The sequence below is a fragment of the Sus scrofa genome, chromosome 7, assembly GCF_054392235.1.
Source record: "Sus scrofa isolate SSC_HxYL_T2T_F1_AM1 chromosome 7, Sscrofa_HxYL_maternal_Yorkshire_Landrace_v2.0, whole genome shotgun sequence".
NCBI classification, from domain to species: domain Eukaryota; kingdom Metazoa; phylum Chordata; class Mammalia; order Artiodactyla; family Suidae; genus Sus; species Sus scrofa.
The window spans coordinates 121203058-121221895 of NC_139389.1; the positions used below are offsets into that span (position 1 = coordinate 121203058).

General features: G+C 47.5%; 1 protein-coding gene across 8 annotated transcripts in view; it reads right to left on the bottom strand.

The window, feature by feature from the left end:
• Window positions 1-959: 959 nt before the first annotated feature.
• KCNK10 (potassium two pore domain channel subfamily K member 10) overlaps window positions 960-18838 on the bottom strand; it is a 154344-nt gene continuing 136465 nt past the window's right edge. For 7 of the 8 annotated variants that reach the window (XM_013978357.3, XM_084969963.1, XM_013978356.3 and 4 more), the window contains 3 exons: window positions 13271-13457; window positions 9562-9704; window positions 960-6991 (listed from right to left, as the gene is read on the bottom strand). In XM_013978357.3, coding sequence (XP_013833811.1) covers window positions 6371-6991; window positions 9562-9704; window positions 13271-13457 — 951 coding nt within the window. In that variant the 3' untranslated portion in view covers window positions 960-6370. Of the gene's footprint in view, window positions 7695-8943; window positions 9705-13270; window positions 13458-18838 lie in introns of all 8 variants that reach the window. The other variant, XR_014811245.1, reaches the window with a different exon arrangement.

Consider the following 18838-nt stretch of genomic DNA (forward strand, 5'->3'; position numbering starts at 1 on the left):
GATCACTTTGAATTCCTACCACATGCCATGCACTGGGCCAAGCCCATGAGAGCAATAAAAACAGGAACCAGATCTGTCCTTGCCCAGCCCATGACCAGCAATTGCATTGGGTTAGCCTGAGGGGACAGTTCATGGCCTTGGCAATTGTGCAAGCCACTTGGCCTTGCTTGGTCCTGCAGCCAAAACTCACCTGTGACTTCACGGCATACCTCTCTCACAAATAGGGAGGGAGACACAACACAGACAAGTCAGAAAGAATCACACCATCTTTACTAGAAAAGTGCTCAAGGCACATGACCCATGAAACTGCTTGATCTGGTGAAAGAAACTCAGGTTTGGAGCTGATTCACTTGGGTTGGAAGTTTCTTAATCTCCCTGAGCCTCAAACGCCATCTATGAGATGAAGAAACCCAACTTGCTTCACTTGGAAGACTAAGCAGCGTGTTTGTAAACTGCCTAGCAGAACACCTGGTACATAATAGGTGCTCAAAAACAGTGGGCATTTTCTCTCTACCCATTACAACAAGCCCATGGTTGGTGGATGCAAAGCAGAAGAGCAGAATCAAATACAACTTGAAATATTGGCATCCAAGGAGTTGTCCATTTTATATGGGCAGACTTGTCACAATGTCTAATTCAGTGCCTCACCTAGAAAATGTGCTGTCCACCCCCCCCCACCCCCAGCAACATGCAATCAGGATCAGATAAAACCAGGGAAATGAAAAGAAAAGTGCAGTAATCACACGGGGTGAGGCTTCCTCTTCTTGCGTTGCTACAGCCTTCTCCGCCTGCAAGACCATGGGTTTCCATAGGCTCTGCCTTGATGAATGCCTGTGAGTGTCCAGCCAGGCAAGAAGCCTGTCCCCAGAAGACCTGTGGTCCTGAGCGTACCACCCAACCCAGCCGCTATGAACCACTTTTGGCCCCACAAAAGAAAGGAAAACAGGAGAGACGTTGGATTGGATCTTCCAGAAGGTCTTTGTTGCAATTTTCTCCATCATTGAAAAAAAAAAATTACATCATCAAATAAAGACAATAGCAGCACAGCTTATTGAAATGTTACAAGCAAAGTTGCTTTTGTACTTTTCCTAAGAACATTACGAAATTCCCTCCTCCCCCCCCAACCCGGCATTATTTTCTGTAAAATGCCTTTTTTTCTTTTTAAAGCACCATGAAATCCTACAGAGAGAAAAATAGGTAAGACAACTCCACACGTGGGTTTATCATTGTTAAGGGGTCCCCTGCCTGTGACTCTGGGACGGGTAAGAAGCCAGAGGCTGGCCCGTGGGTTGGTTTGCATATCGCGTCTAGGCACCTTCTCCCTTCAAGCTCAGCGCCCTGATGGCAAAGGGGAGGTTTCCCAGTTGTCCTTGGCAGCACAGGACTGCTATATGGATGGAGCGGGAGTCTCACAGGGAGGGGGCTTGGTAATGCACAGGGAACTCTTTTGAGATTTTTCACTTACGAGCTGAGGACAGTAAGATTCCACATCTCTTAGCTACCTGTGGAAATGATCACTTTCAGTAAAATCAGAGGCACCTCTTATTTTTCCTCACTGCCACTGCACTGATGTCACATGAATTAGGGACCACCACGGGAGGACTGAGGTTTATGGGGACTGTGGGCAGGATGCTGAAGGACCACATAGCTGGTTCCTCGTGCAAGGACATAGGGCGGGACTTTATTTACAGCCGTGGAATCGGCGCGCTCTTCCAGAGTTTCCAGACGCAGAATTTGCAGTATCCACAATGCCAAATTAAAGTCATCTTTGTTTGAGAGAGTTGCCATTTTTATTTTTTAAGGCCATTACTAATTAGCTCTGATGCTCTACCCTGGAGAGCTAGCTAGCTCCCTCTGCTCACGCAGCACTGTCTTTGCACACAATTGCATCATAACAGTGAGAAAGAATAACCCCCATTTGAAACATTAGTGGGATGCAGGAAGCAGAGGCATGAAATGCAATACTGGCTTTCCTTAAACTTTTTTTAAAGAGAATCTCTACATGTCTGTTTTCCTATTGTTCAGAAGCCACAGTACATACACATTGGAGGGTCTTACATTCTTATCTAATACAGCGAATAAAAATCTACCCTCTCCAAATTCTGACCACATTCTCATTAACCCTCAAAGCCAAGCATACAAATGTATGAGCAGAGATGACTGAGCAAGGAAATATGATCCCAGGGGGAGGCAAGGGGTGGTGTGCCAACACCTAGTACAACTAGGACTTTCAACATGAACGGTTCCCATAGAACCCAAGCAGCCATCTCCTCTGCGTGTGTGCACGTGCATGTGTGCGTGCATGTGTGTGTGTGTGTGTGTATAGGTGGGTGGGGGTCTAAGTAAGAAATACCTGTCTAGAATATATGAGTTCATAAATCAGAGGGGATATTTACTATAATTGATTGCAAACAACAATAGCTCAAAATTCTTTAGTCTTAACACCATGCCAAAAAAAAAGAAAAAGCCCCCATGCCCCAAGTCCCCCAGGGGACAGTGTGCTGTCAAGGAGAACAGAGTGAGCCTATGCAGGACACTGTCCTAATTTGGCCACCAGGCTCCCAAATACATCTGTTTCTCCATCAATCACCCAGAAGACAAATCCCAAAGGGCAAGAGACTGAGCTCTCGTCTTTGCCTAAAATAAGTGGGGCCCATTACTCAGTATTTATAAATCCAGCTAGAAGTGTTCTTAGTACATTTCATTAAGTCACAGACCAGGGAATGGTCAGAGAACTGCCAAACTAAAAGGGACCTTGACAATGATCTGTGTTCAACTCCCTCGATGTGCAGGTGATGTAGCAAGGGGACCGAGAGGCCCAAGGTCACAGGCTGGGACTGGGGAACACAGACAAACAGCCCGAGTCACCTTAGCTGTAGGTCAGGGACCCTCCTGCCTAGGCGCACATGAGGGCCCTTCCCCCAAAGTGATAAAGGCTTAGAGTCACTGCTGGATTAGGGCTGGGCATTGAGCTGCAGTCTCTCCAAACCGTTCCTTGGCTCTCACCAATAAACCTCCAGATCTATGGTGGAGCAAAACTTTCCATGTCTGATTACCAGGAGAAACAAAGGACACTGCCCTGTGCCCTGTGTGCAAAATCAGAATGTTTTCTCCAGGCGGGGGGGACGGGCAGCTGGATGGACAGGGCTGTGCCCACATGTGTGCGGAATTTGCAGCCACTTAACCTCATCCTCTCAAACTCTATTTGGCCCCATGTAAAAAAGGTAACTTTCAAGCAATTCCAAAACCCCTGGCCTCCCCGCAAATCTTAGTGGTACCCACACAGTGGAGTCCAGCCTCTCGTGCCCTCTCAGCATCTGCTCTGAGGATGTTATAGGTGCTCAGACACTTTGCCCTCAGATCTAAGCGATCGATCTCCACACAAGGAAGACTCTTGATGTTTCTCGTCAGGGCCTTGGCCCCATCTGTTCGTCGGAGAACTCTCAGCCAAAGGCTATTTTTGATCCCTCCACATTCCTGGGATTTGACTGGTCTGGGCAAGTGTCTATGCACACACCCACACCCATTGCATTTGGTAGAGTGTGCAGCTTAGAACTTTGAATTGTTTTGCTCCAGCTGGAGGCCGAGTTACTGCAAGATAAGCAAGTAAAGTGCAAAAGCGCGCTTGCAAAGGGCATATTTAACAATGCAGAAAGGGCGCCACATACAGAATACTGTCCAGGAAGCATCTGCAAGGGCAACACGTTAGGCCAAGTTTATACAAAGACCTCGTACCGTCTTGGTCGTCAAGATCTTCTCCCCACCTCTGTAATCTGTGTCCGTGAAACTAAAAAGACACATGTGGGTACACACACACACACACACACACACACAAGAGTGCATGACACAGACGCTATAGCAAAGTCAAAAGTAGACTTTGGTCAGATAGACTTTGAACACCAGCTCTACCACCTTCTTGCTGTGTGCTCTTAGGTAAGTTACTTAGCTTCCCTGAGCCTCTGTGTCATCATCTGTGTAATGGGTCTGCAAACACTTCCGGCAGAGCAGAGTGTTGCTGTGAGGTTTCAGTGAGCCCATACCCATAAAGTGCCTAATCTAGTGCCTGGCCCACAGAAGCCACTAGAAAAATGACAGGGAAGCCTCTTGGCCAGATTTGGTGATAGGGTCTAGAATTTTAACCCACCACTATAAGGAAGGTACCAAGGAATAGAGGGTGGAAACCCAAATGAACAAGATCCTTGGACAGGAAAGCTTTGAACTTGTCAGAATAAGAAAGCCCCAGCTATCTACCAATTTCTTAAAACAGGCTGGAATGAATCCCATATGAAGAACCAATACCCACACCCGCACTTACACTGTTTCCCAAGTGTCTGTTGTTGTGCAAACACAGGATGCCCCCAGGGAGGCACAGCTCCAGCCCCATGAAGGCATGAACCCAGACCTACCTCGAACAAGAAAGGGCCTCATCAAACTTGACTTTTATTTGACTCCTTCCCAAAAGCAACACCACATCTATACCTAGAGTCTAAAATCGGGGGCCAGAGGGACAAGAGGGGCTGCATGTGCTCCAGACAAGAGAGAGCTCTGCATTTGGGGGAGCTGGGCAGGAAGAGGTCCACCATGGTACCAGAGGTCAAGGATGTAGTGGGCATCATTTTCCCTGGAAGTCAGAAAGCATTAGATGGTTTCTGGAAGTCTCTGCTACCCCTGTGATCTTCTGATAAGTCCACTCTATGTATCAGTTATGCCATATCCTCAAAAGGTGGCACTGAGCCTAGGAGGCCCATGACCAGCAGCTTCCTCGTATTTCCAGGTCCAAATGCTTAAGTGTGTGGCTCAAACAGCCACGTTTGAGCCAGTCTGATGGTAAGCCAACTCTGAAAAAGGCTGAGGCACACACAGGATGCTGGCCTAGGACAGATTGTTCCCTTTGTGATAAAAATCCACTTAGAACCTTCCTCTCCCCCACTGCCCTTCACTGAGTGCTCTGCCCTCATGGAACAATCATAATTGTCCCCACGTGTTGGTTACTGTGTGCCTAGAAACAAGCAATCACAGTGGTGTTCCAACTTGGGGGGCTAGCAGGTGTGGGTAAAGCAATGAGCAAGGAGAAGAAGGGATGCTTTCAGAATAAAGGAACACCCAAACATAAACGTGAAATCTTTCAAATACTTCTTTTAAGTATTATATTTTTAAATGGCAATAATGGCACTTAAGCTGCAAGCAATGAAAACAATTCAATCGTCCAGTACAGGGGTTGGTTGAGGGATTAATTTTCCTTTTGTTTGCAGATAGCAAGACTAGACCTCATGTCACTACGTCTATCCTAAGACACCCAAAGGGACAAGAAGCCCTGAGATGGAATGATGCCATGGTCCTCCTTGGTATGTCTTAGACATGCAGGACATCTATGTTTATAAAAATGCAGGGTCCGATAGACAGAACAGCAAGCCACCGGCATCATGCAAGGCAATAGTTTTGGTATTTTTTTCCCCCTCTTATCAAAAGAAATTGTAACAGAAGCTCCTAGAAGAATGAACATGAACATTTCAAAACCAGTTTATTTTCACCATTGCACCCACTGAGGAAAACGCATGATTTTTGCCTGTCACCATGCAGCGGCTGAGGTTGAGTTTTCACCAATGCTTGCAAGTTCATGTGCACTACCTGCCCCTGCGAGAAAGACAAAAATGCAGCAGGCTTCTGTCATTGGTTAAGGTAATATCCACAGTGTGATGTGTTTGTGATTTTTTTTTTTCTTTCGTAATGAGGAAAGCAATTGCACCTTTTAATGTGTGCTCTGATCTGCTTCCAACAAATTCCAGGTGCTCTTGGGTCCCAAGGACATTCATTCATTTGGAGCTTAGAAAGCCTAGATGTGCACTGAATGGTGTGTATCAAAATTGGAACTCAGAGCAACATGCCCAAATGTCCACTCTTACCCTAGTTGCCAGTACCAGCTCACCCCCTAATCCGGTCCCCTTCTGTGTGTGCACGTATCACTAACGGTAGGTCCAGGAAAAGACACACCTGTTCCTTTCAGATGGCTGGTCTAAGGAATAGCTGCCCTTTTCTACCTGCCACCGCGGGGGCAGTGCGGCATTGGGGCACAGCATCACCTTGGTCTCGCCCTGGACACCTGTGTCTGTGACCTCCTATGCCAGGGAAGCCTCCCTGGGTGTCCTGCAGTCCTGATCGCAACTGAAGTCCTTGTTCTTTGATTCCTTTTGGCAGAGCAAGCTTTCTCAGTCGTTTATGGCACAGTGAAATATATTCTTCGATGCTATGTAATTTCAGACTAACAAGAAGTCTTGTTTAAGGCACGTGTCTCAGGGTGAATATTCAAAACAAAACAAAACAAAACAAAAAAACCCCCACAACGCTCCGTCAAGTCCAGTGTCCTTACCACTTAGTTTCTGTCTTCAAGTAATGCGTTGTTCTCAAGCTCCCTGTCTTTGGTGTCCGTGGGGACCACCCCGTTCTCCATCCCGGCCGGCGGCTGGATGCAGTCAGTCAACATGGCCGTGCTCGAGTGATCCGAGTTACACACCTTTTCCGTCTCCTCCTCTTTCTTCTCCTCATCCAGGGAGTAGTTCCGGAAAGTCTTGTAGATCTTTTGCACGTCCTCGGGCAAGGTCTTTTTGAGGTCCTTGTTTTTCCTCTTGGTGAGCCTGGAGGTGGACCCGAACTTGTTGATGATGTTGTCCTCCGAGGCCCCCTGCCCGTGTTTGTTCAGCTGCTCGGACCCCTGCAGGCGCAGGTTGTTGGGCCGGTTGTTGATGCTCTCCTGGGACGAGGCCTTGAAGCGGCCGGCGTCCAGCGCGGCGAAGACGGAGCGCTTCTCCGGGGAGAGCATGTCGAGCGAGTGGGCCCTCTGGTCCAGGCCCAGGCGCCGGCGCTCCATGCTGCGGATGGTGGCCGCCCGCTGCAGCTTGTCGTGGATCTCCACGCTCAGCCGCCGCCGCGTCTCCCGAAACTCGGCCGTCACGTTGGCCTTCCACTCGGCCGCGTGGGCCTTGATCTCACCCACCTGGCCGGGAGACAGAACCACCACCACGCGCTGAGACAGTCACCTCCGACCCGGAACCCCCAGCACCCGCAGCCCCTGCGTGTCCCCACCAGAAGGAGGCCCGGAGGTGGTGGCGGCACCTGCACCCGGCAGGACGGGCAGGATGCTACCCTGCCCGGGCCCTTCCTGCAGCCCCAGAGACCCGTCTCAGGAGGGATGGGGACCCTGGTGGGCGGGGGAGCCACGTGGACGCTTGAGAAACAGGAGGCGATGACTGAAGGAGAGGCTGATGGCATTGCGAGGGCAAGAGCGATACTTGGAGTTGGACAGGCCTGAGTTCCTGAGTTTCCACCTCCTTTTCCACGGTCTGGCCTCATTCCTCCAACATAACTCTGGGGTAGCCCTGCCTCGCTCACAGAGTTTTTCACGTGACTGCATGGTGGACATGCACTTAGCTGGGTCCTGGGTAGGAAGCAGATGTTCAGCAGATCCTTTGCCCTTCTGGGTCCCTCTAAGACCTCTATCTGGGGAGGGTGACCCACCTGTCCCAGTCAGCCTGGGAATGACCTGGTTTTAAAATGGAAAGTCCTGGGAGTTCCCGTCATGGCACAGTGGTTAACGAATCCGACTAGGAACCATAAGGTTGCGGGTTCGGTCCCTGCCCTTGCTCAGTGGGTTAACGATCCGGCGTTGCCCTGAGCTGTGGTGTAGGTTGCAGACGTGGCTCGGATCCCGCGTTGCTGTGGCACTGGCGCAGGCTGGCGGCTGCAGCTCCGATTAGACCCCTAGCCTGGGAACCTCCATATGCCACAGGAGCGGCCCAAGAAATAGCAAAAAGACAAAAAAAAAAAGACAAAAAAAAGAAAAAAATAATAATAAAAAAATAAAATTAAATTAAAAAAAAAATAACGGAAAGTCCTGTGTCCCAGGTACCCCCTCAGTCCTGGGCAACCTGCTCAAGTGTCACCCTCTGCCCGGGCCATGCTCTGGCCCTGGGCTATCCAGCTTGCCCTGGTTCAGTAAGATCCACTGGGGCACCTGGAAACCAAATTTCCCTGGTCAGGGTGCAGGAAGGGGCGGGGCCATGTTCTGCCAAAGTCCATAGAACATACTTCCTTATGGTGCAGTGTTGCATGAGGATCAGTACCAAATCTCTGGGCTCTTTTTCAGCAGGGCTAATTCATACAAATCTCGTGCTTTCCTGTACAGATGAGTAACTGGGATTTCTGCACTGAGGAACATCAATATTTATGTGGGTGCTCTTTTATTACAGCTGATTTTCAGCAGGTCACTTAGCTCTCTGGAGAATCAGACTGCAGAGTGCCTTGACATTGCCTGTGCAAGCCAGGAAAATTAAACCACTGCAACCAGGAATGATACTGGAGACGTCTCCATTCAGCAATGCTCTTCCAGGCCCTTCTACATAGAATGACCACATTCTGGGAAGGGAACAGTCAGTCACTCTTAAAGAGGCTGTCCCTCTTTCTGTTTCTTTTTTTTTTTAAGAGTATAGTTGTTACAGTGTCATGTCAATTTCTGCTGTACAGCATAGCAACACAGTCATAACATATATATACATTCTTTTTCTCATACCATCTTCCATCGTGTTCTACCCCAAGAGACTGGATATAGTTTCCTGTGCTTGGACCTCATTGCTTATCCATTCTAAATGGAATGGTTTGCATTGACTAACCCCAAACTCCTGTTTCTTTGGGGTTTTATCTCTTTCCTTTCTTTAGTACTTCCCTGCTCTGGACTCACCCTCCTCCTTTCTTATCTCTTTTCCTCTCTTCCCAGAAAGCTACATGGATATTTCTTTCCTTCTTTTTTTTTTTTTTTTTGGTCAGGGCCACACCTGTGGCATATGGAGGTTCCCAGGCTAGGGGTTGAATCGGAGCTGTAGCTGACAGCCTACGCCACAGCCACAGCAACGCGGAATCCGAGCCACGTCTGCAACCTACACCACAGTTCACGGCAATGCCAGATCCTTAAGCCACTGAGCGAGGCCAGGGATCGAACCCCCAACCTCATGGCCATAATTCTTTACATTACAAAAACGTGCGCATTTATATGAAGGAGGAAATGCTGAGTGCCACCGGCCATAAAGAGATGTATCTGCAGGTCTAAAAACCAGGAGGGGATGTAGTAAAAGGAAGCCCTTGAGTTCACGTCCCCATGGGCAGCCATGGTTCAATGACTTATCTCATGCAGAATTGAGAAAAACTCACTTGCTGATTAAGGGCAATTGCACACACCTTCAGCTATAGTCTACCTCTGCTGACTATGTCTGGATTTTTTTTTCTTTTCAATTTTTAAAATGTTGTTGTTTACTAATCTTTCCAGGATCTGTGGGTTGGTAAGTAAGTCACCAGATTTTCTCACCTGCCAAAAAAGGATCCAGAAATAACTGCTATTCCATTTAATCTGGCGTTTAAAACAAAAATCCATTTGATTCAAGGATTCAAAACGAGGAAGCCTATGAACCCCCCATTTAGTGGGAAATGGTCTATCCCATAGAACAGAGACAGGTAATTCTTGGCAAGAGCTAATCTGATTCTAGGAACATACACGGAATCTGGAAGGAAGCCTACCTCTTCCTTTGTCTTTTTGGATAGAACCCGTAGCCAATCTCCGATCATACTGAGGACAGCTGCAAAGTAGGCAAGGCCAACAAGGATCCAAAACCACACTAAGGGCTTATACCACTCCCGGTAATTGATGCCAGCGTTTCCCCCTGAAAACAACCAAACGTTACTTTAACCAGGATCTAGCAGATGGTCTTTGCAGAAGAAACATATCCCAGCCCATGCAACAGAGATGTCACCCCATTGCCATCTAACACTTGGCTACTAGGCCTGAGGTTACACAAGATGTGACATGGGTGGGAGAGCAAGGACAACCTGTGTCTCTTCCCTAAAAGAGCCCGACCTGTGGCTTAACTTCCCTTGAATCTTGATCACTGATCATAATACTCATAACAAAAGTATGTCAGTGACCAACCTGATCTACCCAGTCTAAACCAGAGCTCGATGATGAATTAGAGAATGCCTGGTCAGGCCCAGTCGCTAAGTTTTTCTTAAACTGCCTTAAATTCAATTTTAAAAATACTAAATAATCCCAGATGGTGTGGAACTCTAGGAACCATTTCCTCCTTAAGCACACATGCATGCACCGAGAGATGAGTAGGTGTGTGGAAGGAAAATTAGTCTTCCTGGGATCCCTGGGACTGGGACCCAAGCAATAGTGATTTAATGCTAACTGAGGGATGGTGTGCACACGATGCTGATACAAAGGGTCGATTAGACTGAGTAATTAGAATCACCGTGCTAGAAGGAAAAGGAACCTTCGAGGCCAGCTAATCCAATCCCTTTATTTTACAAATAGGGATTACAGTAAAAATCCATCAAACCAAATCGTCTAGTTGCCTGATTGCATTGATTGGCTGTTCCACCGAGAGGACCAGCCATTTATTCCAAGTAATTAGCCTGTTTATTCCAGCCCTCCTACGGCGCAGCCAAAGGTAGCCTCGAAAAACAGAGTCCGAGCCCCAGGCTTCTCTCGTAAAGAAGTGGGGAAGCTCCATGAAATCACTAACGCCAGCCTTGTTCTCACGCTGTGCGATGTCGTTGCTCCGTGAAGCAGGCTGGTGGCCATTTCCAGGACAATGGACATTAGTCCTGTTACTTATGGTGCTATATGGTGAGTGAGCACTAGACTCTCCCACTGGGTCAAGGCTGTAACCTCATCTAGCACCCCTGAATCCACGCTATCAATAATAACCTCCCCAAGGCCGCTGCTCAGGCACTGTGGCATCTGGCACTTCTCAGTGTGACCAAACCCACTTTGCAATGCAGCCCACAAGGTCTCCATAGCTACTCCCAGCACTTCTTAAAATCAGAATTCCAAATTTCACTGAAGGTTTCCATGGCAAGCCCCCCTGGGTTTGGCTTAGCTGCTGTGTTTTTTCCCTTTCCGGCAACGCTCCCTCTCAGCTTTCTCTAGGACACGGTTGGCATTTCCTCAACATTAAGTGGTTCTCAAGGTTGATTTCACCACTGCGCTAAGCAGGAGAACTCTGCAGTTTTCTCCTTGGAGCTATCTTAAAAGTAAATATTTATTTACCTTAACAAGTCATCATCACCCAAAAAAAAAGACTGTCACTAGGGCGCGCTAGCGAGCAAGGCAGTAAACAGCTTTTGGCTCGTTCCTTTATCACCTGCTGGCCGGGAATGCGGAACTCAGCGTGAGCTCCCAGGCAGGGCTGCAAAATACATGCAGGGTTGTCAGACTGTCCTCAAGTGAGACAGCTACAAAATAACCCAGGACTTAATCCTGTGTGGTGATCGATGTTCCGACTATATTTCTGAGTTGATGTCATGTTAGATCACAGCAACCATCCGCTCTGGTTAATGTATCTTTTTCAACGATGGGCATCCTTTCGCTCTTAGAGTGTTGCCAAAAGGCTGTGGCATGCTTCTAGGTTCTAAGGCACGCAATCTTCAAGTTGGTCTGTGTAAGCTCTGGAAACGGGTATAATTCAGCACGTGAGTTATAAAAGGCCCGGGTCTGTGGCGACTTCAGGACAAAGGTGGTGATATGGCTGTGTAATCAGAGGTACGTAAGGGAAATAAAACAGTGCTCTGCGTGTGACTGCGGAGCTCACAACTTTACTAGGTAAGTAAACATAAGGTCAAGTGGGGTGTGTGCTAAGTGCTCACAGCCCATGGTGGCTCATGAGAATAATAATAATACGTTTAAGTCCTAGGCAACTTTTCAAAGCTCATATTCCCAGGGCTGTGCCATCTTTGCCCCACATTAACAGACTGAACTGAGCAATGACGGGTTGGAAAGCAGGGTTCACCACTGGTGTCCTTGGAAGACAGTCCTCCAGACAGTCCAGGGTTGGCACAGAAGGCTCTGGGGCACAGCCGAACGCAAATGATGCTCTGGGGAACTTAAAGATGTTGGTGAAAACAGCCCTAAACTCCAGCTGCCGCTGCGTGTATCTACCCAGGATCAGAATCTCAACTGAGTTTCCCCACAGAGCAGCCATGGATGATGCTAAGGAATGAACCGGACAGTTGTTCCTCTTCCTTTCCTCATTTCTCTGGGTGGTGTGGTTCCAGAGCTTCGGGCCTCTAATCAGATGGCATCAAGTGACTTCGTGCCCAAGCCAAGGAGCTGCACAATGGCTGAGAACGACTGGTGGGGCCCCACTGCCTCAGGTTCTTTGCAAAACGATTTTTAAATCACCTTGACTTGGCAATTCTTAGTCTTTGGCCAGTAAAAAGAAGAAAAAAAAATAAAACTGCGATTTCTACAGAGTAGACATCAGTCTCCGTCTTCCCAGTTGGATTAGCTCCAAAACCACTCTTCCAGTTTTCTGTATCACAGGACCAATGTGGAGATAACCCGCGTGCCTGTGGACCAACCTTCAACATCCTCTCCAGAATTTGCTGTTTTCCAGATTCGAGGAGAGGAGACCCCTGCCCTCTCTAAATGTCTTAAGTTCTGATAGAGTTGCTCGGTCAGAGTGTTCACTCCTCGGGGTAGAAAATGATCATCTGTCTGACCACCTAGAACTATTCCATCGGGAAATTCCTACCATGCTCAGAAAACGATATATGTAAGAAGTCAGATCTCATTTTAATTTTCAAGCTCCCTGTCCCTAGATGAATTTGATGGTTTTCTTTTGCTTCCTTAAGCACAGTTCACTGGCATTTGTTTTTACAACGAAGGCTATTCTATATACTCTCACGCAGAATCCATTCTAATACGATATTCCCCGGAGGCTGTTTTCAGCTCCTGGTCGTCACCCGAGTCTTAAGTCTGGCATCCAGACATGCCCAGGGCAACTTTTGCAGGGACAGTGGCTGTCATGTCAGCATCAGGACACTTAATCTGCAGGTCACTGCAGACTAAACTCTATGCTCATCTCCCCAGAGTTTCATATTTGCCACTTGCTAATATAGCCTTTGTCAATTGATTCAAGGAGCCTCAACCCAATTCGGAAGTTCAAAATCCAATGAGAAATTCATTCCACTCACGCATGATTCATAGGATGATAAGGGCAATCGGCATCCTGGGGAGGGAGAGGTGGCTTCCTCTCGAGGCAACAGCGGCTGCTGTTTACCTCACACAGAACCATGGGTTCGAAACAAGCCCGTGCCCAGCAGTGGGGACGCTGAGCCTCACTGGCTCCTCCCACATCTTTCCATGTGGTTTGGAAAAGCCCTGCCCACAGAATATCTGCTGCCCCTCCCAGAGCCCAGGCGACTATGGGATGCCCCGGGTGCTTACCTGCCACAAAATCACCAAAGCCCACCGTGGTGAGAGTGACCACCACAAAGTAAATGGATTCCAGGGCTGTCCAGCCCTCGATGTACTTGAAAATGACGGCAGGGATGGTCACAAACACAACACAACCGGCCAAGATGAACAGGATGGTTGAGATGACCCGGATCTTGGTCTGACTCACTTGCTTTTTCTAAAAAAGAACAGAAAAGGAGAAAGGCAAGTCAGCTCCATCACCCTGCATTTGGAAGACAGAGGTAGAGGGGGAAACATCCGTGGCTTTGAACCTCCCTTTGCTTGTGGGCAGCTTCGTGAGAATCTAATGAAAGCTGTGGGTCCTCTCCTAAAAAAATACACAGAGGTTCTCAGGCGGTCAAAGTGGTCCCTGGGTCAAGAAACCCCACTTAGCTCCTGCCTTGAATATCGTTTGAGTGGTTCCCTGACTGCCGCGTAAATGCTGGTTCTAACTTCCTCACTAGTCCAACCTGCCTATTTTCCAAGGAGGGCTTGCTGCCATTTCTCATGTGACGTGACTCACCCTCCATCAGGAGGGCACATGTTTCGAGGTCTTCCCACAGGGGTGGTGGGGATGGATTTTCACCCAGTTTCCCTTGTGGCAATAGGACTATGCTGGGAAAAATGCCTCCTGAGACAGGCCAGCACGTTGGGATGAGAAGAAAGACACAGCCACCCCCATCTTCATTTGTGACAGACGCCAGCCAAGTGTCTGTCTGCTTCTTCACCCGCCTGCCCACTGCTGAAGTTGTACCTTTAGAACATATTTTTCTTTTAAAACACACGTGTTTGAGCTGGTGCTGCGCTCATCATGTTTGCTGGCTGTAGTACCAGCAAGGGGCAGGACAGGAGTCTGTGCTGAATGACAGGGTCACTGTCTAAAATGAGTAGGAGGGGCTTCATCTCATGTCAGCTTCTGAAAGAGCCAGTAGTTAGGAAGTGAAAATGCATTGGGAATGGAAATTAAACTGATACTTTGGGCAAAAGAATCGCGCCCACGGAGTCCAGAGGTCGACTGGAGGCAGACTGCTGTGCCCTTGAATGCACTCCAGACAACACCGGCATTGCCTCTAAACCGAATCCTCCCTTCAGGTCTTCTCAAAGTGGCCGTTCTGCACTGGAGACAGTCCTCAGAGGGGACCCTAGCACCAATACCCACCCCAAACTGCATACTATCATAAATATGTTTTCACACCAGAGTGTCTGGACCTGTGCACACTGCCCACCTTGAGTTTCTACAAAAGTATGCATTTTAAGGGCAATCGATATGGGAAATCCTTACCATGTGATCTGTTTTTGTCATTGCCTTCCAGTGAATAAGAGGGCAGAGACTCTCCAGAGTACAGAGAGAACTTTGCATTCATACACCTCATTTTACAGATGAAAACACCAGCCCAAAAGGGTGTGGGGAATTTGCATAAAGTGCTAATGAGGGGCAGAGCCCAGATGAGAATTCTGAGGTGACGGACTCTCAGTCCAGTGTGCAGTGACGGAAACCACTTTTCAAGTTACTCAAGAAGTCACCTGTTCAAAGTTGCCAGAGTCCTCCGCTAATGAAAGAAACCAGATTAACCTCCATGAAGAATAGGCCACCGTGGAGTTCCTGTGGCAGCACAGCAGAAACAAACCCGACTAGTATCCATGAGGATGCGGGTTCGATCCCTAGCCTCGCTCAGCGGGTTAAGGATCCAGCGTTGCTGTGGCTGTGCCTAGCCTGGGAACTTCCATATGCTGCAGATGCAGCCCTAAAAAGCAAAAAAAAAAGAAAAAAGAAAAAAAAAATAGGCCACCCTGTTTCCCCCCTCTGGGAAGGAAGACAGAATGAGAACCTGTCACTAGGAGATCTCGTCACTGTCCATGAATTCCTAAGCTTTCATCCATAGCAGGGACACCTCAGCCAGGTTTCCCTGGACAGCAATGCTCAAGAGAGGCACTGCTATGATCAGCCAACTCTGCTCAACCAGGAAATGCTAGCCAAGGAAATGACTAGGTCTCTGAGATGGGAAGGTTGATAACGATTCAGTTTCCCTGAGTTGTAGAGACAGACATAACTGCTGCCCCTTCACTGGAAAACTCCAAGGGACAAGGGAGCTGGAAGAGGGGGAAGAAGAAGATGGCTGCTCTCCTCTGTAATAAAGCCCCAAAACCATCAGATCCCACCTGATGGGATCTTGGTCCCAGGTATATTCAATATGGCGGAGTGGGCAGTTAAATGACTAGGACTAGCTATAGCGGAGAATATTTATTTGCACAAATCTCCATCAGCACTATTTACATGCCATTTCCTGGATTAATACATTACCTAAATATTCATAAAGCGAAAGAAATACAATCCTGAAGTTCCTGTCACGGCTCAGCAGGACCAGATGTTGTCTCGATAAGGATGTAGGTTTGATCCCTGGCTTTGCTCAGTGGGTTTCGGATCTGGTGTTGCCATGACTGTGGCGTAGGCCAGAGCCACAGCTCCGATTCTACTTCTGGCCCAAGAACTTCCATATGACGGCCAGAAAGGAAGGGAGGAAAGAAGGAATGAAGGGAAAGGAATACAGTCCTTCATAAAAAGGAGTCAAGTGCTCTGACTCTTAAGAGGATCGTTGGTATATAAAATGGGAACAGGAAAAAATAAGCTGACTCATGCTTTTGTATAGCCCCTCCCCATGTCCTCAGAAAAGCCATCTGGAAAAAAAAAAAATAACTTATTGATATTTTTGAAACTACATGTGAAAATACCATTTTTCCACAAACGTAAGTACTATGACAAGAAAAATTACCTGAGAACCACAGGGAATGTTTCACCCATTTCATGAATTTCTGTGTTGGATATCATAAGACTTTGAGGGGGCAGGTAAGCCCCCTCTGAATCCAGGATGTAGTTACGATTAGCCTAGTTCTGTCTGTAGACCTACGAAAAGCCAAAGCCCAAAAGGAGACTTTCCCACAGATCATTAAGTTCATCTACTTGCTGGCAGTGGGACTATCATTTTCCCCCTCTATAAACCATCCTCCTCAAATGCATAATGAAATTAAAGGGAATTAAATGTTTGGGAGACACTTGTTAAGCCATAAATTAGGATGTGAACGCAACTGCAATCCAAATGAGGCTGAGGTTGGCAGAGGAGAGCAGCAAGTACGTAGGAGGCTGGAGACATTCCCAGGCTCCAGGAAGTGGGTAGAAGGGAAGATGGCACGGGGCAGCATTTGTCTGGTAGTGGAGACGGAGATGTGTAACAAAGGCTCCATCCTAATTGCATTATCTGTTGCAGAGTTTATCTGCATGATAAACATTTCACCACCGCTCACGGCCCAAGGCCAACCTGTGCTGCTTCCTCCAGACACCTAGGGTGATGCTTAGAGAAGGCTTGGAGAATTTAATCATCCGGGTATTTTAGGGACTTACAAAATAAAGTGTTTTGCGTGCGTGCGTGCGTGTGTATGAAATTGTATATACACCATAAAAGGAAGTGGTATGGGCATAAGAGTTTGGCAATATCTGTTATCCTGGATACCCATGTTTTTGCTGCTCTCCAGATACTTAAAAAAAATGTACATGCCTTAATTGAACATTTAAAACACGCCTTAATTGAACATTTTAAACTAGCTTTCAAAATGAAACCACAAACACATCATTCAGTGATCTTTGGGCTTCTTATCCCCATTAGCTCTTCAATCGTTCGCTACTACGGAAAAATGGTGTTTAAGAACTCGGTGTCTAGGGACAGGCTGCTTGAGACGCTGCATCTCATTCCCGCTGCTAAATGGCTGAGTGACCTTGGGCAAGCTTCTCAACTTTTTGCAGCAGTTTCTTCTTTTAAAAATAGAGATAAAAGAATCCACCCCATAGGACTGTTTGGAAGATTAAATCAGTGTGTAAAAGCTTAGAGTTAGCACAAGTTCGTGGGCCAGACCCACAGTGAGGCCAAACAACCAAAAACTCCCTGAACAAAATTGTAAAGCATTTTAAAAAGCCAGGTGAGGGAGGAGAGGTTCCTGGGGAAGTGATCAGCATGTGTACAATTCTCTGATTGGCTGATGGTGAGGAAACAGGGCGGGGACGGGGGCGGGGACAGGGGGCGGGGTCACAGGGATCAACAATATCAACCCTTAAGCCTGAGGGCTCCGAGCTCCTGGTCATCAAGTTTTAACTTCTTTCTTTTGGCGAAGGGGGGTTTTCAGATTTGTAAAACAACGCCAGGAAGGTGCATCGGATACTGTTATCCTGGTACTTCAGAGAGGAGCTAAAGCAGAGAACGAGGAAGGGCCCCTAGCATCCTGCTCTGTTCCATTTGCACTGTGTCTGCTCAGTGCTCAATGATCGGCAGCGATCATTTTTGATGTAAAAGTCCGAATCTTTCCTTCTATGTGGACAGCCCAGATTTACTGCTGCCCTTTGCTACTGAGGAATGTCCTGTCCGCCTCCCGTCCAGTGTAAGATAATCTTTGTTAGCTCAGGCGCTCACTGCTGGTTCTCCCTTTATATACATTATCTCCTATAATTACCTTCTTTTCAATAAGAAAAAAAGTTCTCATTCTCCTTTGGTTCTTCTGTGCTGACTCTGGAGTGAGCTCTCAGAAAGTCTCAGCTCACCATCTTGGAAGCTTTTTTATTTCCCTTTTCATTATTCCCCCCCTAGTTTTTCATCATCCTTCTGAAGCTGCCGAGAATTGCAGATAATGTTTGCAGGGTCAGCTGCAGAGGGACCCTGAGAAGCACGGACCTTGCGTTCCTTTGACCTTCTCACCATCACCTCCCCAACCACTTAAGAGTCTAGCTGTGTTTCCACAGTGGGGTTGCTAGGCAAAATCCCACTGCTAATTTACTGGTAAGCAGAGCAACTAGCAGAAAACCTTGTGAGCGCCCAGATCTGACTGAGCTACTGTGTTCTTAGGCTAACAAACCTGTTTTCTGGGAAGAAATGGTTTGATAACAATATTTGGGCAGAAGTGCAAGAATAGTTGTGTATATCTGTCCAAATCTTGTTTTCACCACTTTGTTGATTAGCACAGATCATGTGGTCTTTCTATCTCCTGAGGCAAAGAGTGTTATACAAAACTATTTCCTGCATCTGAGTGGCACTAACTGTAGGAATTTTTGAGGAACTCAAAACAAGCTTCCTGTAGAGTTCTTTTAGTTGTCAAAATCATATCTGCAATTATTCCAAAAAGCAAAGTCAGCTTCATAAGACAGGAGGCAGGGGAGCCAGCTCCGAGTTCTCCTTTGAGAGAGGGACCTATGTGCTGACAAATCTGAAAGTGTTTACATGTTTCAGACCTGGGAGGGCCAAGCCACATATCCACTTCTCATCAAGCATAATGTCCTGCTGGTGTTTGTTTCTTCCACAATCTTATTTTAAAGAGAAGTATATTTCTATTCATCAGTGGGCTATTTCTTTTTTATTTTTGCATTTTAGGGCTGCACCCTCAGCATACGGAAGTTCCTAGGCTAGGGGTCCACTCAAAGCTACAGCTGCCAGCCTATGCCACAGCCACAGCAACATGGGATCCAAGCCGTGTCTGCAACCTAGACCATGGCTCATGGCAATACCAGATCCCCAACCCACT